The sequence below is a fragment of the Cydia amplana genome, chromosome 19 (genome assembly GCF_948474715.1).
Source record: "Cydia amplana chromosome 19, ilCydAmpl1.1, whole genome shotgun sequence".
NCBI lineage: Eukaryota > Metazoa > Arthropoda > Insecta > Lepidoptera > Tortricidae > Cydia > Cydia amplana.
Window position 1 is genome coordinate 6,978,875 of NC_086087.1, and position 22,883 is coordinate 7,001,757.

The 22,883-nt window shown below is 38.0% G+C and overlaps 2 protein-coding genes and 1 long non-coding RNA gene across 3 annotated transcripts in view; 2 read left to right on the forward strand and 1 right to left on the reverse strand.

The window, feature by feature from the left end:
• The window catches only part of LOC134657020 (uncharacterized), a 46,474-nt gene extending 42,306 nt beyond the window's left edge, over positions 1-4,168 (reverse strand). Inside the window, exon 1 of the long non-coding RNA XR_010097575.1 lies at positions 3,975-4,168. This is a non-coding gene — a long non-coding RNA (uncharacterized LOC134657020). The remainder of the gene's footprint in view (positions 1-3,974) is intronic.
• On the forward strand, positions 1,031-2,648 carry LOC134657329 (ribonuclease H1-like). Its single transcript, XM_063512905.1, has 2 exons — positions 1,031-1,421; positions 2,415-2,648. Exons 1-2 carry the CDS (start codon positions 1,085-1,087, stop codon positions 2,600-2,602), a joined length of 525 nt encoding a protein of 174 aa, XP_063368975.1. The 5' UTR covers positions 1,031-1,084; the 3' UTR covers positions 2,603-2,648.
• A 7,065-nt stretch (positions 4,169-11,233) lies between the features above and the next one.
• Positions 11,234-22,511, forward strand: LOC134656880 (apyrase-like). Its single transcript, XM_063512418.1, has 11 exons — positions 11,234-11,424; positions 12,249-12,471; positions 16,020-16,217; positions 16,515-16,645; positions 18,567-18,714; positions 18,859-18,985; positions 19,624-19,781; positions 20,350-20,431; positions 20,875-21,033; positions 21,718-21,863; positions 22,374-22,511. Exons 1-11 carry the CDS (start codon positions 11,309-11,311, stop codon positions 22,497-22,499), a joined length of 1,614 nt encoding a protein of 537 aa, XP_063368488.1. The 5' UTR covers positions 11,234-11,308; the 3' UTR covers positions 22,500-22,511.
• Positions 22,512-22,883: the final 372 nt, after the last annotated feature.

Consider the following 22,883-nt stretch of genomic DNA (forward strand, 5'->3'; position numbering starts at 1 on the left):
TAACTACTCCGACGTTTTACTCATCACCTATAATATAAACTCCTATCTGCGAGTCACCTCAGCGTGTCTCAAGCAGCTTCAAGCTCATCCGACAACTAAACTAGATTGCAGAACTTTCACCTTAGGATAGGTGGTAACGGTAAACAATAAGTTGAATCAGCATTTGATCCATATACCTACATAAATGGGCCAACTTAGTACATAATTTTGGCAAGCGAAACACGACACCACTAACTTAACATCGATATGAAATATGAAGGCGCCTATATATATTCTGGCAAATTCACTTTTTCTGTAGAAAAAGGCCCGATTTTAATTTGCTATGGGTTCGCGCCTATTTTTTTAAATTTGCTGCCTTTTTTCCACTAAAGCGCCCTCCACACTCCTGCGCGAAGCCGCGAACGCGAGCTTGGCATCGATTTCGCAGATCTGTAAAATCGATTCCACACTCGCATTCACGGCTTCGCGCCGCGATTCGCGGATGAGTGTGGAGGGGGCTTAACAACTAACTGAAATAGCTTGCGAAACTTAAAGCCATAACACATTACCGCACCGCACCAAGATCATGGTACGGTGCGGTATCTCTCTCTCGTTCTCACTTATAGGTTCGGCGCGCGGTGACCTTGGTGCGGTGCGATAGTGTGTTATGGGTTTAAGTCACGCTGCGGTATTAAAGGGGATCTACCATGTCAGTATGTGCACTACTAAAAATTGCCGTCGCCCTTTGCTTTGCTCCTATTATAACATTCGTTTGCTGCCATTTTAATGATTGTGTATTATTCAAACTACAAATTACAAATAATCAATCAAGTCCCGGTTGGGGTTACGTCTAGGGGTTCCCTTAATCATGGTGTGTTTGATGTAGACATATTCTTGTCTATGGTAAAAAAAAATGAACACACTTCCTTTCCTCTATGCATCTTCACTTCCTCGAGTTCCTCGAATGTCGGGTATTTCGAAGAACGCTGACCAAGGACTTATTTTGTTTAGAGTTGAAATTTGAAACCGAACTCCGGACTTCACACGGCGGTCGAAGTGAATGCGTAGTTAGTTAACTCATTTCTCGAGATCCACGTGCTTCAAAATGTCGTACAACTCGAATAAAAACTATTATGGAAATAGTTCAAGGAATAACCATGGCGGATTTGAAAGAGACCATGAAGGTTACACACATGTTTATACGGATGGGGCGTGCTCATCCAACGGCCAGCAAGGAGCTCGAGCTGGTTATGGAGTCTACTGGGGAGACGACAGCCGTTACAACAGGAGCCAGCCAGTCTCCGGCAGGGCCACGAACAACACCGCAGAAATCCAAGCGGCTACAGAAGCCATGCGGACCGCACGCGAAAATGGAATTACCAAACTGGCCATAAACACTGACTCGAAGTTTCTCAAGGATTCGGCTACTAAATGGATGCCTGGTATGTTTGTTTCTTTACTACTATTGGTTTTTGGGGCTGCTGCGCGTTATGACTGCTACCATGACTCCATGAAACTCAAGGACTTATGACTCATGACTTACACGTTTATTGCATTAATAATAACCATAGGCAGTTGTGTATTACAGGCATCTACATTTTTGTTTTGTGGCATTGTGTAAGAATTTTAATCATGCTAATTACATTGGCAATTTTTTCCTAATCTTTCAGTTAAGCCAAAGTTGTCCCAATTTTTACTTTAAGTATTGTTAAAGCCTCTAACAAGGAATACCTTCAATGGACCTATATATAATAGTAGTTTATGCAACAGTGATATAATAAGGGTTCTTAAAATTCAAGGGTCGAAGTTACAAAACGAGACGTAGTCGAGTTTTGTAAAAAAAGACCCGAGAATTTTAAGAACCAATTATGAGCTGTTGCATACATTACTTTTTCTATGACAGCTGCAGCAAAAAAAAAAAAAAAAAGTCGAGTTTTGTAAAAAAAGACCCGAGAATTTTAAGAACCAATTATGAGCTGTTGCATACATTACTTTTTCTATGACAGCTGCAGCAAAAAAAAAAAAAAAAAAAAAAAAAAAAAAAAAAAAAAAAAAAAAAAAAAAAAAGAGTTATTATTAAAAACAAAAGAGTTATTATTAAAAAAAAAAGAGTTATTATTAAAAAAAAGAGTTATTATTAAAAAAAAAGAGTTATTATTTAAAAAAAAAAATGAGTTATTATTTAAAAAAAAAATGAGTTATTATTGTAAATGAAAACATACCTCTTTCAATCAAGATGATCGGAACTTGTATCTTTAAAAAAAATAAAGCAGTTGTATTATACTCATAAGATGACTGCTAGCAGTCATCTTATGAGCCTATAGACAAAGCATTCAAATGACATTGCTTTAGATATCACTGTCAGTCATTTAATTGACACATTTAAGTGCTGGAGTAGAAAAAGTATATTTTTTTTTTATAAATTGTCTTAATAGGTTGGCAAGATAATGGATGGAAGACTGCATCTGGAGAGCCTGTGAAGAATCAAGCGGACTTCAAAGAGATGATTCGGGCCCAGGGAAATCTTGACGTTAAATGGAACTATGTCAAGGCTCATGACGGAAGTCATGGCAATGAGATGGCTGACAGGTTTGCTAAGGAGGGTGCTGCTAAGTATAAGTAACAATACTATCTTAGCTTTTATCTCTGTATAGAGACTAATTATTATATGTTGATTTAAGTGGAGATAGAGAGCCTAATTGTTTATGTAAGTGTTGATTTAAGTATATAGAACTTTTCTATAAAACTGTGGTCCTTGTACCACCAATATTGTTCGTTTCACATTTTTTTCTTTTTATTTTATGGTTGGCACCATGAGCCTTTGTTTTTTTAGCCCAGTAGTTTTATATTACTTGTCTGCCCTGCCCAAATGTTTTGTCTCGGTTATTGAATTAATCATGTAGCTTAACAATACTTGATACCATTATAATCATTAACTGTTGTATTTAAAAGCTTATACAGACTCGCAGTTCAATCATTACGGGTATGCGGGTCTACGCAGAATGAGCTGTCTTCCAGAATTGCAGCTGCAGAATGTGGAGACTTGCCTAGCTCGAGGCGAACATATGTGCAGGCACGATGCCTCGGGAAAGGCATGTCTGTACAGACTGCTTGGTTTCACGGCAAAGTATTTGTGAGGTAGCTGGTTCTGTGTGAACCTACCTGCAGGACTCCCTCTATATATTTCAGACTTGTGGTTGGACTAATATGTACAGGCTCCTAGTGTCCATATAACTTTTGTCACATAGGTTTATTGTCAATATGAAAATTATACCATTTATAGATGGTAGTGACCAATGTTTAGGGCAGGCAGAGTTTTTCTGACTAGATTATTCATTTCATATCTCATTAATTATATAATTAGTAAAACTAGTGATAGTTAAGTTTTGATTACTTTTCTTTTACATTATTATGATTAAAATGTTTAAAAACAGTGGGTAGTTGTAAAATTCAGTCTAATATAAGTATTAGATGTTTTTTGTATGTACAACTGGTACCTTACCCCTCTATTTTTTAATAAATAAATAATGTTATAATACATTCACTTGTATCAATCATATAATATGTACAGTCAGCAGCAATAGTTGCTAAGCGGGCGAGGTATTCAAAATGATCTTGAGGAGACTTTGTTAAAGAGAATAAGAGCGCGAAAAGATAATTTTGAACACCTCGCCCGCTTAGCAACTTCTGCTGCAGACTGTAGGTACATATAGATGTTCTCTCTATAACCCTTTGTCCGCTAAAGACGTCAACTGACGGGCGCGGCTACAGCCCAATTTCAACCTTCGGGCGTTCCGACAAGGTTCACCATGACGCACCGCACGCACACGGTAGGCTTGGCGGTCAAAAAAACTCTAAAATCTAATAGTTATCACGCTCGACGAAGGGGAAACGTTAATTTTTTCATTGTATGTATGTACCTATATAAAATCAAGCAAATATAAATCCTATTATAGGTGGCTCGAGTCTCGTCCAGCATGCAGCGTGATAATAACCACCTTAGTGTAAGGCTTGAGTGGACGCTCGAGTTGGGCGTGCAGCGGGGCGGGGCGTGCGGCGTGCATGTTAAACAAATGCCAACGTATAGTAGCGGCCTTAGTGCACGCTGCTCAAATCACTTGTGAGCCCGACGCCACGCTGCACGCCCCGCCGAACGCTCCGCTTCGAGCGTCCACTCAGGCCTTACACTTAGTCAGGTTCAAAACAATAAAGAAAAACATACCTAAGTGTCATAAATGTTTATTAAATCATACATAATTTTAATTAGGTAGGTACTTTGAAGAAATCACATCGAATCAAATCAAGATTAGGTAGGTACCTAGTTATCTTAAGCAAGCATTTATTTTGCTAAGTAAGGACGAAGAAAATAATGCTTCTTTCAAACGCCAGCAAGGCCGGCAGTGTTTTTCCCAGCCTCCTTGTTGGTGCTCTGATTATTTCCCTTTAGCATTATACGGTACTTATATTTAAGTCCTCCGTTTTGAAATTCGTGCATCATGCTAGGGTTCATACGTAGCACTCTACACTTCAGTTTATCAAAATTCTCTTCTATCGAAACCCCAGTGCTAATACAGGGCCCATGCAACACTGTGGAAGACTTGGGATCGGTGAAAAAGAATTTTTCACCTCAGCAGCTCGAACAAGGGTACTTTGCTACTTAAAAACAGTGAGCAAAATCGCATTTTGCTCACTGATAAGACAAAATGAGCAAAAAGCGATTTTGCTCACTCAGTGAGCAAAATGCGATTTTGCTCACTGTTTTTAAGTAGCAAAGTACCCTTGTTTGAGCTGCTGAGGTGAAAACTTAATTGTTGGTATATCTTAAGAAAACATGAGTGAATAAGTAAGTGATGAAGAAGGAATACATTTTTCGGGTTCTCTAATATGTTCTCACTGCTGAGGTGAAAAGTTTTGTGAACTACACGAGATCAAAGTTATTTACATCTCGTGCGCTTTTGAGTCCCTTACTACGCTCAAGATTCTAAATTAGATTCACTCGCTACGCTCGTGAATCTATTATAGAATCTTTCGCTTGCACGGGACTCAAAATAAGCACTCGAAGAAATATCAAACTTTGATCTCTTGTTGTACAAATAACTATTGTAAAACCACTTTGAGGCGCAAAACTGCGTGTTATAAAGTTGTACAGCAACTAGAAGTCTTTCTCTAGCCTCATCCACTTTGATGTGTACCAAAAATTTGTGTGGTTTCAGATGCACCAAGTGAATGGTTCGTGGGCCGGTTAGGAGTCGTACTCTATTGACGTGACCGATGTTTTCCCGATGATTGTCTCTGAAGTGCGTCAGTATGTTTTTCGTTTTGTCTGAAAGCATAAAATGTTTCTTATGTTAGTGGTAACTATTATTGCGACGTGGTAAAAACTGGGTAAAAAGCCGGGACGGGACAGCAATAAAGGGAGATAATTATGATACCTATGTGTACAAAATCATGCAAGTATTTTTCCGCGAGGCTGGGATAGGTAGGTAGCTATTTGACAAAGACTATATATACCTACAGATTGGTTTTTTTACAAAAATCAATTTACCTTGCCAAGCACAAGTTGCAATAAGCCCGTTCAGCGGACACAGGATATCCATAAAAATGCACTCCTTCATGTGTTGCATCATCTGTTCAGAGTCGAAATGCAATATGCAGCCATCTTTCGCGTTTGGACACGGTTTCTTGCCCTGAAACAATTTTTACAATAGTTAAGTAAGAATGAAGTAAGGTAAAGGGCCCCAAGTTCGTGTTAGTACGTTACCTATTTCGTTAGTTTTGTTTCTGGCGCAAATAATAAGGAATTCAAGTATTTTTTATTTAAATTATACAGTATATGAAAAAAATCTGTATTATTTAATCTCTTCAATAAAATAATAACCAATATTTTAGTGATTAAACTGAGAGTAATACGACGGTCGAAACTGTCAGACGGCCGCGAACAGCTGTGTTATATGCGTGCACTTTTTGTAGGCGTAAGGTGCGCGCTCTCACTTGTTAAGCTTATAGGAAGGAAAAGCTAAACCCATTCGAATAAAAGTTTTTGGGAGTGTTTCTGTGGGTTCCTTAGTAATTGATTTGATAAGAAAAAATATTGAATATATGCATAGAAATACCTTAAAATTGCAATAAATCGACTCACGAAATAGCGGTCATTTTATTTTTCGTGTGGCTCCTATTTCGTGCCACTAACGAATCAAGGATTTTCTAGATACATTTTGAGTGCTTGTTTTTAAATAGAAAAACGAAGATAATTAAAAAAATAAATTAGAAAATAATTAATGTATTTCATGAAGTTTCGTATGAGCTAAATTCGGTATATGTTTTTTTCACTAGAATTCTCATAAAATGAGTTTGAATGTGACCCGAGTTTAAATTTTTAAGGTATATTCCACGTATAATCTGATATTAACTACTTTTATTTATAATTCAATTTATTTGATATATTTTTGTGTAAGTACCTATGTTTATATTTAACGTATAAGATATATATATATTTTTTTTATTTTTTTTATATTTTAACTTTTTTATTTTTTTATTTATATAGTTCGGCTTTTAATCAAGTATTAAAGTACCCATATGGTTTACGAAGTCTTAATTCAATTAGCCCAACGGTTTTCAAATAGCCTATATTGTATTTATTTTACAAGCTTTTATTTAGCTTGCAATGTACCTTACTAAATATTGTATGTTTGTACGGGTCAAATCTTGCAAGTTGAATTTGACCCACTTCGCAGTTTCTTTTACTCATTGCTTATTCTTACCGGATGAATGTCTTCCTTCTTTTCGCCGTTCCTTTGGTTCCGTACAGGTTCCGATTGTCTTGTCTGCAATGCATCTTGCTTCGCCAAACTTTAAATAAAAAATATGATAGTTAGGGGAATGACGTTAAAAATGTCCTCATGGTGATTCGAGGTGGAAAAAAAACGTGATTCACTCGGCAGCAAAGTTTGTTTATCTCTCGTGCCTTGAAACCTTCGCAACGCTCAAGACGTAAGACACTTTTTGAACCACTAACAACGCTAGTGTTTTCATTTCGTTTCAGCATCTTTCGATTATAGGTACCTACTCATTACAACGTACACAACCACATATCCAAGCAAGGGCTGACTTGGAAAATTCCCGGAAAAAGGGGGCCAGGTCGCCCACGTATCACCTGGAGGCGCAGAGTGGAAAAGGAGGCTGTACCAGTCGGCCTCGGCTGGGCGGAGCTGGAGGAGGCCGCGCTGGACCGCGAAAAATGGAAATCCCTTCTGAGAGCCCTATGTCCCTGATGAGGGATAACAGGATACCATCTTCATCATCACTCATTACAACGACTGCCATTACAGTGTCAAACTGTCATATTCGCTAACGTCTGCGTAATTTAGTTTCTATTGGTACATCTTGCTTGCAATAATAATATGCGAGTACGGGCGAGATCAGCGAGATGCATAGAAAGTAAGTTACTACGCACAAGTTACGAATAAGTATGTTAGGTAGTAGCCGTATTAAGTAGGTGTCAATTTCTACCTTAGAATATTAGAAATATATATGAATAGAGATTTAGTGTTTTACCTTTGTCTAATCACAATTATTTCCTCGGACAGTAACTCAGGTGGAGCCGAAGGCGCAGGGGTGTTGTAGTAACTAAACAACAAAAGAAATAATATTAAAACAAAACCGGCCAGGTGCGAGTCGGACAAATTTACAGTTTTCAGATTTTTCCCTTGTATTAAGACGATATTACTTGCCATATTTCATAATTCTAGGTCAACGGGAAGTACCCTATAAATTTTGATTCCCCTGAGAGTATCGAAATTTCCGTTTTTAGCGGCATAAACGGCCGTATCTTTTTTTTACGTAGAAATCTAATTTTTTTACAGCTTCTAGGGACTGTAGGCCTGTGAGTACCTTATGGTTCTAAATTCAACTCGATACGGACGCGTTCCCGAGATAAAGGGTCTTGAGTCTTGACAGACAGACGGACGGCTGGACTTACAGATAGAATATTAGTAGGTATAAAGTGTCATTCTATATAACTTGCTAACTATGTAAACAAACCGCCATATTGAAAGTGTAAAATTTTTTTAACAAGTTCCATAGAATCTGGGGGGCACGCCAAGTCGAGCGCGAAGCAAACACTGCCGTACCATCCTTTACTGGTGTCACTTTACTCATTATACCTGCTCTAGTAGCACGGTAGCATTTTGATCGTTTATCACCATGCCTGTCACGTTCTAACAAGTATGTAAGTGCGAAAGTGACGGGCATAGTGATAGTCGATAAAAATGGAACCGTGCTGAGCCCGTGGTTACAATAACGTTCGTGCAAGAATGCTCATTTGACTCATTTCTTATCTCTAAAAAGCTCACCTCGGCGCGTTCCAAGTGGGTATCGTATTTCCAAAGCAAGCCTCTTGTGAGTAAGCAGGTGGAGCTCGAAAGTCAGCCGTATGCGGACGACCGTAGGTTGAAAACTCTTCGGCTAAGTTGGGGTACAAGCGTTGTGCGGACGGTGGATGAGGCCTGAAAATACCGGTATAACATATGTAGGTATTAACATTGAGGAATATTGAACTATGGAAGACAGTACTTACCTACTTACGTACTGTACGATACGAGTGTGTCTATAAATAGCTAAAATCTAAACAAATGTATGGCTCTGCTATTTTGAAAGATTTCTATTTCCATTAACTGAATCGCCAAAACAAACATAAATTATCGAATTCGCTTACGTAATATCACAATCGGTTGTAAAATGACATGAATGAAAGTATGAAAGCATTTTTCTTTCTTTATCAAGCGCAAAGCTGTAACGGAGACGCTTCGCTCGCGCTTCGCCCCCCATCGGTTAACAATTACATAGGTACTTACAGTAAAGAGCATAATTTTTGTAACAAAATAATTACTTACATTACAACAATAATCCATACCCAGCCAAGTTCAGTGTTATATATATGTATTTGCAACGGCAATCGACGAAAAAATATATTAGAGTTCATATAAGTACATATAATATAAATTTATAACAAAATAAAAAAAAACCTAATTTATGTACTTACTCACCGTTTCTTTTGAGCTTTTGAATGACTGTGACCCATTGTGACTCGCACTAAATTAATTTTAATTTTGTAAAAAGTTGTATGAAATGAAAGTTACGCAACTCTATAATCACTGCTTTTAAAAACTTATGTCAAGCACTAAGCAGTGCCTAAGCGGTTGTGGCAACGCAACCAATGCATGACCTTTTTGACAATAAGGACAAGTGAAATATGGCCCATAACTTCATTTGTTTATATTCACCATCCCTTTCTTTCCCTGTAAGAAAGGAGAGCTATAGCACGACGCACATGGGTGTTGTTTCTATGAGACTGCCAAGTGGTCCTCCGGGCCTGTTTCAAGTGACTGTAAACAGATAATTGAAAATATGCCTTGTTGCTAAACAATAAGGTTCTAATTAATTAATATAATTGTAACATGTGTCGACTAGGCACGCTATGAGCAGGTACTGGGATTCCCCTGAGTTGGCCTCACACCACACCTAAGTACCTACCTAACTACTTAATCATCTGACACGATCTTATTCGGTCGTGAGTGTACCTAAGATATAAATAGTAATTCGTGTTAGATAAAATCACACGCATTATGCTTTAATCGCCAATTACTCCCGTTTTTTACACGGAACGACACAACAATCGTACCGTATTTTGTTGTAACACGATGTTAAGCGAAGAAAGTAAGTGACCTTGCTGAAACACGTTCTTGTTGCTCATTGAAGTGAGTCGGCCACGTCATTTAACGGACGTCAAAAAAGAGGTCAACCTCAACAAACAAGAATTAATTAACCTTTTCCTCAATTACCACGAATGCAATAGATATCACGGTGGCATCATCGTCATCTTGTCATCAATAAATAAACCATTTCAGAATTCTCTGATTGCAGCACCGTCGATTGGATTAGCTGAAACCATGAACCTATAATATTACGGACAGAGTTTCGCTTACAACACAACTGTGATTCCAACATCCACCAGTTTCATAGTATTTACGCGTGACACACACACATTGACAGCCCACATCCACCAGTTTGCCGTCAGACGAATCGAAACATCATTGAAGTAAACATGTCGAAGAAAAATATAAAATATCGCGGCATGCGTAATTAAATCCTGCTAGAATTGTACCGATCGAAAGAAAAAAAGTCACGGAATAACTTTTCATACTTAAGTTTATCAATTAGTACGTAAAATCACGATAATTTGTTGTTTATAAATTATCAAACTGCAAAACAGGAGTGTGACCAGGAACATGAATAGGGTAATTTCCCGAAAGTAGGGTAATTGATACCCTTCTTATTAAATCATTATGTATTAAGAGATCATTTAGGTAAATGGTTAAATTATTGATTGTGCATTTCAAACTAGGTTGGTATGGTAATTTCCCGATACTAAGGAGATTAGACGCTTACATGCATGTTTGATAGTTAACGTTTGTTTGTTATGTATTATATTTCTTTTGTTGAAACCCATATATGTTTCAAGTTAAATGTATAAATTAAAAAAACATGACGAACTGATTTCATTACGATGCTAACTATCATTATTCATTAGGTATTGAAAATAATGTTTGCACAAAGTAATTGTGCAATATTGCGCATATTCAAGACCTATAAAATCAGATACGTACACACCTTTTTTATTGTCTAACGTAAAACTGTCCTAATTTTTTTATTTGAAAACAAGGACGATATTAAAAATAATTGTTTCACCATTAGGGGAGAATTTGTGTTACATGGTAACACTCGTCTACACGCACACATTCAAACCGTCCGCCATTGCAGTGTCACAGTTTGTCTTAGGTGACAGTCCGTCCGTAATATTCTAGGTCCATGGCTGAAACGGCTTTGGACACAGAAGCATGGCGGTTTTATTAGGTATTAGGTTAGGTATAGGTACATATATCTGTCTTGGTACTACTAGTTTAAGTTGCTAGAAATTGTAATAGAAAGAAATTAGAGCAAGTTCAGCAAGTAGATGTTTTACTTTTAATCTAAACATGTCGTTTGTAAATGAGAGCGTAACTTCGTGTGACTCTTAAACAGACTTATTATAGAGCTACTCGCGTATGGATAGGTATATGTATTTGACCTGACATGCATGATGGGTCGTTATCATTATCATTATCATATTATCAGGCAGCTCTTGAAACCGTCTTTATGCATTCAGTCTGTTTTCGTTCATTCAACGATGTAGACGTTGGCCGTGAAACAGTTGAATCACTCAAGTGTTTCAATAATATTTAACGAAAATTAGTTCCGCTCAATTTTTTTTTGTAGTAGCGTAACTTTGAAAATGGATGTGAGACATTTGGTTTTACTGTTTTTCGTGTGTTTGGTTCACGGCTTTACTTTGCCTTATGAAGGATTGTATAAACTGGACATTCTACATTATAATGATTTCCATGCAAGGTATGTAAAACATTTATATTTAAACTATAGCTTTTGCCCGCGACTTCGTCTGCGTGGAATTAGTAATTTAGGTAAGAAAGCTATTTGTTTTGTCCAATCTGCTTTTTTTTGATCCCCCATACAAACTTCCCCCCTTTTCACCTCCTTAAAGGGTGGTTTCTGGAATAAAAACTATCCTTTACCCGGGACTCAAACAATCTCTGGGTAGGTACTTACTTAATACCAAATTTCATCTAAATCGGTTCAGACCGACAGACAGACTATAAAAGGATTTATAATATTAGTATGGGTTATTGAATACCTACAGATATTTTGTTGAATTGTTAATTGAGAACCCTCTTTTCCCCTTTTTATATTTTTTATAGAGTAAAAATTCGGTTTCAGTGATATAATACCTTAGTGCTTAGTTTATCTATATAATATCACCCACTACGGAATCTACGGAGCACATTCCTTGCACTTAATTACCGTTGCGTCCGATTATATTTACACTTAACTAGTTAACTGGTCATTAATTTAATAAACAAATAAACATCATAATAATACGATTAAGTAGGTTTATGAATGGTCAGCTACCTACTTAACTATATCTTTGACTAGCGACCCGCCCCGGCTTCGCACGGGTTAACAAATTATACATAAACCTTTCTCTTGAATTACTATATCTATTAAAAAAAACCGCATCAAAATCCGTTGCGTAGTTTTTAAAATCTAAGCATACATACAGACAGACAGCGGGAAGCGACTTTCTTTTATCCTATGTAGTTTTGATGATGTTACGAGCGTAACGATTACGACGTGCTAATTAACATTATATGTTCCAGATTCGAGGAAACCTCCGTTGAAACTCCATCCTGCCGTTTCAACAACAACTCATGCCTCGGCGGCTTCCCTCGCTTATACCACGAGATCCAGGTTCTGATGAAGGAGAAACCAGACGCCGTGCTCCTGAACGCAGGGGACAGCTTCCAGGGGACCTACTGGTACACGCTGCTGAAGTGGAACATCACCCAGCAGTTCATGAACCTGCTGAATCATGATGCTCATGTGAGTGAAATTTAGAGCCTCATCTATAACCAATCATAATAATAATGTATTAATCATAGATTAGGTTAGCGGTTCTCAAGCTTTTTGGCGACGGAACCCTTTTGGAAAGCGGAATATTTGACGGAGCCCAAATTACATTTTTTCCTCCGACACTGTTTAACCAGACACAGAAGAGCATTTTATTTTTTCTCGCGGAGAACAAAGGCTTTTCGGAGCCCTAGGGCTCCGCGGAGCACACTTTGAGAATGGCTGGATTAGGCATAAGCTACAGTCTCAGAAATCTCATCAGAAATTGGCTACTGTGACCGGGTAGCCTAGAGGGTCAGGGCATTAGTCGCGTAAGCTAAACGCCGGTTTAATACCAGCCTCCGCCACTGGTATGGTCACTTTTTCTTTAGTATATGATATCTATTTCAGTTTGTAATAAGTATATTCATCTGGTAAGGCTAACGCCCGGTGCCCACTATCGGCATGGCACGGCAAGGGATCCTTCGGCATATTCCCAAACACACTCGACATGCCTGAGGACGCCTCTTGACCTGCCTGAGGAGGCCTCGCCATAACAGAGAACGCCTCGGCAATATGCCAAAGAATCCCTTGCCGTGACATGCCGATAGTGAGCGCCGTGCCTGAGCCTTGCCATAATTTGTTTAAATATAAGTCTACGATAACAGATGTTAAAACAATAATAAACTACACGTTCATATTCATTTTATAGGCCATTAAGACGCTTACGTCACCGAATTAAAATTAAACTGAGAATCGTGTCAACTTAGTACTTATGTAGTGACAATCCTTTAGAAGGAAACAGCAAATTGTTCTCTTTATCAAACCAAGTGGTTAAGTATCGTCGGTTGAGGATAATGAACACTTTCTTGACAGTTAGTGCCTTTGAGATGGATTATCTCTTTGTCTCGTTTTACATACCTACCTTATATAGCGCATAAATCATATGTATATGTAATACACGTGTATGAAATGCTATAGAAAGAGCGATAAATGTCAAACACAAAACTGTGTTCGCGTATTTCCTGTAGACATACACAAATGTTAAGGGCTATAAAGGTTAATTTTCTTATTTAACCCTTATCCACGTGAAAGTACTCCTTTTATTTGGATAAGTATGATAAAATCATTACTTACATGCCCACAAGCTGTTAACTATTGCCCACAGGAGAGAAAACTTGTGTGTTCGCGCGAACTGTACAGTCTACATTCAGTGTACTTACAGGAAAGACGCGAACACAGTTTTATGTATAACCCATAAATATTAAACATAATATAATATCTAACACTTATCATTCGGGCTCCCAAAAAATGGTCGGGGAACCTTGCAGTAGGTACAATTCAGTACAAAGGGTATAGCCGGATAAGCATGGCCAAACTGCCCTTAGCGAAAAAAACAATTTCTTTTTACTGGATTATTAACTTATGTATATGTAGTGCTTTCACCAAATATTAAGCCTCAAATGCTTCAGATTAAAAAAAAATGCAAAAAAAGAAAAATAATTTTTATTTTATTACAGCAAAGTACTAATCCGATTTCTTTGGAATTTGGGTATGTTGTATATACAATTAAGGTCGCTTTCTGAAAAAAAAAATATTGAATTATCTGTTAAAATAATAGTAAAAAATTGAGATGAAAATTTTCAGAAAAATAAAAAAAATACATGCGAGATAGCGACAGTTATCAAATTTACATATTTCATGTAGAATTTGATAATGTTTAACATATATTTTTTTTTAATTAAAATCGGGATTAACAGTGTTAAAAACTCGAATTTGTAACATGCCATAATACCTTCTCTTCATACAAAATAACTTGTACGTTATACTAGAAAGTTATATTCCCAACGCAATTTGAATTTAGAACGCGACTTATTTTGCTGAGCGCGGACCTTAAACTCCGTGGCTGTATGCGGCTAGGGCGAACGGCATTCAGAGATTAAAAAAAAAAAGCGCGGGAACAGGAAAATAGGCACGAATTTTATACAGAGCGTTAACGATTGAAAAATGTCTGTTCTTTTGATGAATAAAATACGTCACATTCTAAATTCAAATTCGTAAAGACTGCGTTCACAATATACTTCATTCGTTTATGACTACTTAGCTTTGCTTGTATGAAGAGAGAGTATTATGGGATGTTACAAATTCGAGTTTTTCACACTGTTAATCCCGATTTTAATTTTTGAAAAAAATATATGTTAAATATTATTAAATTCTACATAAAATATGTAAATTTGATAACTGTCGCTATCTCGCACGTATTTTTTTTATTTTTCTGAAAATTTTCATCTCAATTTTTTACTTTTATTTTAAGAGATAATTCAATATAATTTTTTTCAGAAAGCAACCTTAAATATATATACAACATACACAAAATTACAAAGAAATCGGATTAGTACTTTGGCTGTAATAAAATAAAACTGATGTTTCTTTTTTTTGCATTTTTTTTAATCTGTAGCATTTGAGGCTTAATATTTGGTGGTAGCACTACTTATATATAGGTTAATAATCCAGTAAAAGGAAATTGTGTTTTTCGCTAAGGGCAGTTTGGCCATGCTTACCCGGCTATCTATACCCTTTAATCAGTTCAGACTAAAATGTCTTTTCGAAGTCGATGGCACTTTTATGTCGTAAAGAGTGTCATATCATCACGTATTTTCAGATACGTAATAATTATGTATGTATGTCGTCAGACACCAAAAAAAAACTGTAAAAGAAATTTCTACCAAACTAGCTACGAGCTGGCGCATTTTTTGCCCAAAAACTCAGCCTCGCTGTGCAGAGGGGGAACGCGGCAAGTGTCCTGGGAATAATGCCTCAGGCTAATTTAGGGTTAGATTTTTTATTTACTTTGTTATTTAATCTCTGTTATTAATAAATAAGATCCTTACTGTCTGTTAAATATGCTAATAGAGATGTATTTCGTATTATATTCCAAATGTCTATCAGATAGCGCATATCCGATTCACCTTATCGCTTATCTTGATAAGGGTAATTTAAATCTTACGTCTACGATATATTGTGTCTATTATATAATAAAGCATGCAATGTATATAATATATTATATAATATTTTATGAGATGTTACACTTTAAACCATAGTTGAATCGAAAATGTGTCAGAGGGCAATGTGGCTACTGTATATACAATAGTACTAACAAGAAGTTTATTATAAATATTATAATTACCAGTTAGAAGACGAGTCTGTTTTGTAAACTTCATGTCTTCATCCGCTATGAAAGCACCCATCAGTGCTTGCCGCACCGCGCCGCGCCGCGATATGTATGTAGACCTAACTTAGCTTGGTCTAACCACAGAATAATAAATAATAGTACTAAGTACAGAAGACTCACTCTCTAACAAAACGCGTCTGTTACGATCAGCACAGATATGGCCGCTAGGTGGCGACAGCGCCACGCGCGGCTTATGGCTTTCCCCAAAATTGGGGCCGAACGGATGTACTTTTAGCTACCTGTAGCAAAGCGACGAAATCGCGGAGTGAGACACGCCGTCTAACTCTAATTATATCCTCCCTTTTGACAGGCCATCGGCAACCACGAATTCGACCACGGCCCCGCAGGCCTCGCGCCGTACCTCTCCGCTCTGAAGGCCCCGGTCCTCGCGGCCAACATGGACGTCAGCAAAGAACCGTCTCTGTATGGACTGTTCAAGCCCAGCATCATTATCAAGAGAAAGGGACGGAAGATTGGGATCATTGGTTTGATCACACAGGATACTAAGGTATGGAATTAAGACATTGTTTTAGGGCCACCCCACATCTAGCGTCTTTCGAGCGTCGGCGTCTACAATTCTATAGCCGCTGCTCGACGCAAAGTCGACGCAACGTCGACGCAACTGCGCAGCGACGTCATTTTCCATAGCGCTGACCAGACGCCGGTAGACGCCGACGCTCGAAAGACGCTAGATGTGGGGTGGCCCTTACGCTTGAAAATTCATGGACTTAATTTTCAATCGAGTGAAAATGTGACACATATATTGTTATCACTTTATTTTAACACAATCTTATTTCATTTGCAGACTCTTTCGTCACCTGGCAACGTGGAGTTCACCGACCCCGGCGAGGCCACGAAACGAGAGGCCCAGGTCCTGACTAACCACGGGGTGGACATCATCATACTACTCTCTCATTGCGGGTTGGAAATCGACAAGTAAGTTTACCTTGGGGCCTAGTCAACATGGCCTATCCAGAAATAGGTAATGCAGAAATGCACCGGGCCCTGCGTATAGGATGACTCAGGGCCCGATTCGAATTTTGTAATAGACATCTATTAGATATCTTTTAGTCATCGCCAAGATACGATAACGATATGTTTAAGATCTAACCTGTCAAATTTGACATTTCCGCGATTCTGGAGATACTCTTGAACGATTTCCACAAGATATTATTTAGAGATCTAATTCACATCTAATAGATATCTAACACGATCTATCGTAAAAGTGACATTGGTTGCCCGAATTGCGCTGTAAAAGAGAACTAGTTGAAATCTAAACTATAACGTATCTAGAATGGATCTAGTACGTGTCGTCTCTTGTGAATATCTTGAAGTTCGAATACGGCAGTCGCGCTAGAATAACGGTCCAGGTACGGACCGGGGTGTTCGAAACTTCGTTTTCTATGACGGGTGAACGGTGATGATCACGTGATGCTTTCTACAGAAAACGAAGTGTCGGACGCCGCGGCCCTGACCCAGACCGTTTTTGCGTGAGTCATCCGTTATTTTGCCTTTGGTTCTTATAAGTTGTTTATGTATGTAATTTGTACTGCAATCCTATGATTGTATTATGTACCTTACCTAATAAATAAATAAATCTAATCTTAGTTTATTTATAGACAGTTCAAGATCATTTATTTTAAACCGTTTATCGTTTGTATGATAGTATGATAACACTATTTAACTAGGTAGGTACAGATGTAGTGTACAATTGTAATCCATCGTATTATCTTAGAAACGATCGTACTGGTCATGCTACTTCAGTCAACGTCAGTACTTTTTAGGGTTCCGTACCTAAAAAGGAAAAAAAACGGAACCCTAATAGGATCACTCGTGCGTCTGTCTGTCTGTCCGTCCGTCTGTCACAGCCTATTTTCTCCGAAACTACTGGACCAATTAAGTTGAAATTTGGCACACATAATATGTAAGTTTGTGACCCAAAGATGGACGTGTAACGTAAATAAATGCATTTTAAATATGGAGGCCATTTTTGGGGGTAAATGAGAAAATTAAAAAATAAAGTTTTTCTAACTATATCGTGTTACATATCAAATGAACTCATTGTAAGAATCTCAAATATATATTTTTTATAATTTTAGGATTAATTGTTTAACAGTTATTCAAGAAAATAGGCAAAAAATTACCATTCCCCCCTTATCTCCGAAACTACTGGGTCTAAAATTTTGAAATAAATACACAAAAGACTCACTCTCTAACAAAACGCGTCTGTCACGATCAGGACAGATATGGCCGCTAGATGGCGACAGCGCCACGCGCGGCTTATGGCTAGCCACCAAAATTGGTGTGGAACGGATGTACTTTTAGCTACCTGTAGCAAAGTGACGAAATCGCGGAGTGAGCCACGCCTGACGTGAGTCATGCTTTATACTTCTATTTATGGCAAGTGTTATTTGCTGGCATGTCAGTTATTTGTTACAATTTGCATTTTAATGTACCGTATACAAACGAATAATGCTGAAACAAAAGATATCTGATGTCAGCACAAGTGCGTTCATAAACAAGGCCAACCTACAAGGCGACCAACAATTTATTTTTGAATTTAAGAGACATTTTAATTGATAACAACTTATACCTACAGGGTCAAAAACGTTCGGGGAACCAGCGCTTTTTCTGTGGACATTACAAAAATTACTTATGGGTATTTTCCCGAAGAATTTCATCATACTATTCATACATAGTACTAAACTATTTATTTTTAGTTTTATTAGTAATATCAAAACTATTACTTTCTTTTTTGGGATGACCAGCTTGCTTCAGGTTCACAACAATAATAGTATACCTATGAGACTTAGGCACTTATTGCTTTTAATATTTAATTGGTGACATGTCTTTCCAGGCAGCTCGCCCGCGACTACGGGAAATATATCGACATCATCATCGGAGGGCACAGCCACTCCTTACTGTGGAATGGACCATCTCCTAGTGGCGAGGCCGTCGCTGGTCCTTATCCTGTATTCGTTGAGAACGTTGCTGACAAGCATAAGGTCAGTGATCACCATGTCGATGGATCTACTAAACCAGCAGCGTAACTCTACTGGATCGCAAGCATTAGAGTCAGAGACAGATAGTGATATCTTATTGACGACATGAGTATTTCTGAGTCTTTACTTGACTATATCTGATTCCAGGTGCTAATAGTGCAAGCATCAGCGTTCACTAAATACATGGGCAACATGTCCGTGTATTTTAACTTCCGCGGCCAGTACGTGAAGCATGATGGCGGACCTATATTCCTTGATCGGACCATAGCTGAAGGTAATATTTTATTCATTAATAATTGCTGTAGGATCTTTAACATGGATAACAACTTAACTGAAATGCCTTTAAAATTATTATGTGAATTACAGTAAGTCCAAGCTCGGATAGCAAACATCGTTTTCAGGATGACTCACGTTAGACCGGGTCGTGTCCGGGCCGGAGCTTCCGGAGCTTCGTTTTCTATGGAAAGCATCACGTGATCACCCGTCATCTGTCATAGAAAAGTAAGCGCCGTGTCCGGCGGACACGGCGCGGTCGGCCCGGTCTAAAGTGAGTCATCCTTTATTCACTGATCTACCATGGTCTTCTTAAAGTTCATTTTATTGAACGTTACTAAACGATGGAATCTGTATAAAAATGTGTCATTGAGTTTCAAAATGGGAGGGAAGAATTCTGCTGATGTTCCTTGGTATCAAACGTTTTACAGCGTGAAACCAAAATTCTCAGAAATATTAGTCAGATAGTTAGTAGAGTCAGTTATCGATATATTCAATATTGGCTTGTAATGTGCTTAAAAGTTACTGGTTACCCCTTTTTAAGACCTCTTTAAGCTTTGTTGGTGTTTAGAATCCTAAAAAACCCCAACCCTGTATTTGATTTGGTTAAACCTTTGAAACAACTTATAAATATTTCAGACGAAACTATCAAAGCCAAGCTGGCTCCATATGCCAAGCTGGTTCACGAAGCTGAGAGCGTACCCATTGGCGAGACACAGACCAAGCTCAACTATGAGGACTGTGTGTTCGGCGAGTGCGCTTTAGGAGACTTATTGGTCGAGGCCTTCAATGAACACGTATGTTTATTGTAACTTCTTACGTAAATCTCTACTAATGTATGTAATTTATTGCACATAGAAATAAAAACACGAGAAACATAGTTACAGAGTAAATTAAATACAACAAAGGCGAACTTATCCCTGTATGGGATCTCTTCCAGTTAACCTTTGAGGGAACGAAACTAATATTATAAATGCGAAAGTAACTCTAAGTATGTCTGTCTATTACCTCTTCGCGCTCAAACCAATTTGGAAAAATTTGGCATGGAGATAGTTTGAGTCTGAAGAAAAGACATAGGATTGTCTTTGTCATGGAAATCCTTTAAAAGGGGTGAGAATGGGGGTGAAATATAAAATGGAAGCACTAATTCTACGCAAACGAACTCATGGGGAAAAAGCTAAACTAGTTAGGATAAACAAGCTTTACCCTTCAACTGCATTACGTTATAAACCTCCGATGCGGTGAACTGATGATGATGATATTTAAGAAAAGAACAGAAATCCGATATTATGTACCGATTTCAAAAATTGTATTACGTATAGGTACAAAACGCAATTTAACTTTGATTTAAATTCGTGTTTTCAGGCCAAATCTGTATTAAAGGCGGATAAAGATTACCTAACGTTTATCCAGCGGGGCAATATCAAAGCATCTATACTCAAGGGAGGTAAGATTAAAATGAAATTATTACCTAAAACGTTTCAGTTCAACAGTTTTACTCAATTTGGGTTAGGTCTGTGCTCAAATCAGATCCGATATGGAGTAGGTGCTTGGACATCTCTGAGAAATAGCACATTGAACACCTGAATATCAGCTTCGCCGCTTTGACCTGACTTAAAACCGTGCTGAGCAAATGTTTGTAATACTTAATTACAAGCAATATTGCACATTAAAGTTTGGTTTGAGGAGACTGATGATCCTTTTCGGCGCTCTCGTCCAGTTCTGGACATACTTACACTCTTTTATAAACACATATATACCTAGGTACAGTTAGTACACAAAATATTGTTCTTTTTTCATTCCTAACTAATATGTACATTTTGGTGCCGATACGAGTAGATAATACATTTTTGCCACGCATCAATAAGTTTTTAACTACGTTTTTTACAGCAATAAGCCAAGGGTCGATCTTCGAGCTTCTACCCTACAACGACCGTATAGAGACGTTCGAGCTACAGGGTAAACACGTTTTGGAGGCACTGGAGCGAAGTGTGCTTGATGCTTGGGCCTACACGCCGTTCAAGGGGCCCTGGGTTCTGCAGTTGTCCGGTAGATTAGGGCTCATTTAGACGATGCGAGAACTCGCATGCGAGTTTCATTACATTGCGTCATTTGATCGGTCGGCTGAATTCTTGTCACCTCAATGGTCCGCAATGTAACTAAAATCGCATGCGAGTTCGCGCGCCGTCTAAATCAGCCCTTAGACTTAACGCATCAGCATATACAGCCACGAGAGACGTTGTCCCTAACGTACAGACGCAGCTTAAATTATCTGCCAAGTTGTTAAAAGCCTCATGATGATACGTCAAATTACTTAAGACTAGCCTGAATATTTATTTCTCAGAGATGCGCGGTATTATTATCATTGTACTCGTATACTTGTATGTGCTGGTATCACGTATTCCATAAAATGCCGACACGCGTTTCCAAAATCGATTGCAATTTACGTAAATGTGTATGAGTGCGTAAACGTTACAATTTCGAGATCCTCTTCTATAAATGCTATTGCCTAATCAAGTGAAGGCTCTTTACGTGTCTCTAATTTCGAGTGTGAGAAATGTATTGGGTTATGACACGTCTTCATTTTGTTATTTCCAAGCTTGTGCAAAGTTACCTTAGACGGACTCACCAAGTAATTTTAGACCACAACAAAGAGAATAATTATCTTTGCTACTATGTACTTTGCCAAGAGTAGGTATACGACTGAGAAGATAAAGCTATATTTTTTCTCAGGTCTGCGCGTGGTGTACAACGTTACGCTGCCCGAAGGTAGTCGAGTCACGTCGGCAACCACGACAAAGGGAGACAACCTGAATCACGATCAGATGTATCAAGTCACGGCCCCGATCTACTTGGCTGATGGTGGAGATGGCTTTACGGTGAGAATGCTTGGTCACCCATGGTTGTCTTGCTTACCTACCTATTAGGTAGTAGGTACCTAGTTCTTCATAACTACCTAGTTCTTCTTCTTGTTTTTCTTTAACAAGCTTTTATTAGGTCGACCTGTATGTAACTATGTAATGGAATCTAAGGTAACTAATTTAACCATCTTCCAAGGATCGTAGCGTCATGAAAATTGGCAACTGTATGTAGTTCTGATGACAATACAATAATATGGTACTGTCGAACTGATCTGATGATGGAGACAGGAGGTGGCCATAGGAACTCTGTGATGAAACAACGCAACCTAATTGTGTTAGGGTTTTTTAGAATTGTCTCGATGAGTATTAGTTGTCTGTCGTAAGAAAAGTACAGTCAGCGATAAAAGCTTGTACCAAAAATTAAATTTTTGCCAAAAACTTATTCTCTAATTTCTGAGGATCGCTTTTACATGTAACTTGTCTTCGTGATGAATCGTAGGTTTAATATTGACTCTTTTTTCGTTGCAGATGTTCAAAGATAACAGGGTCAATCGACAAATCATAGGTCGCGACCAGAGATTGCTCGAAGCTTATATCAAGAAGCATTCGCCGCTGAACATAGCCACGGATGGACGCATTAAAATAAATTATTAATGTTTAGCAAAACCATCTTATTTATCTCTTTCCTTAAAGCCTGTAACACACTACCGCACTCCACCAATGTCGCGGTGCGGTGCGGTAATGTGTTACGGCTATTAGAAAGGAAAAACAAAAGAGAAGCATAACCATAATAGTGCAAAAAAAAGGGTAAATTTTCTAAATGAAAAAACAAATTCTGTATATAACCATGTCTCTAAAATGAGACAATCATTGATTTTATTAAACTAAGTTAAAAGTATCACATTCAAATTTGAACTATGAGTCTCCCATCATACTTGGGTATAAGAGGGGTTATTTTCTTGACGTAATTCGTCAACACCTCGGATTCCTCGCCCAATTTAGTAACCTCTTTGGCGTTGGTGTTAAAAAGCTGAAAAC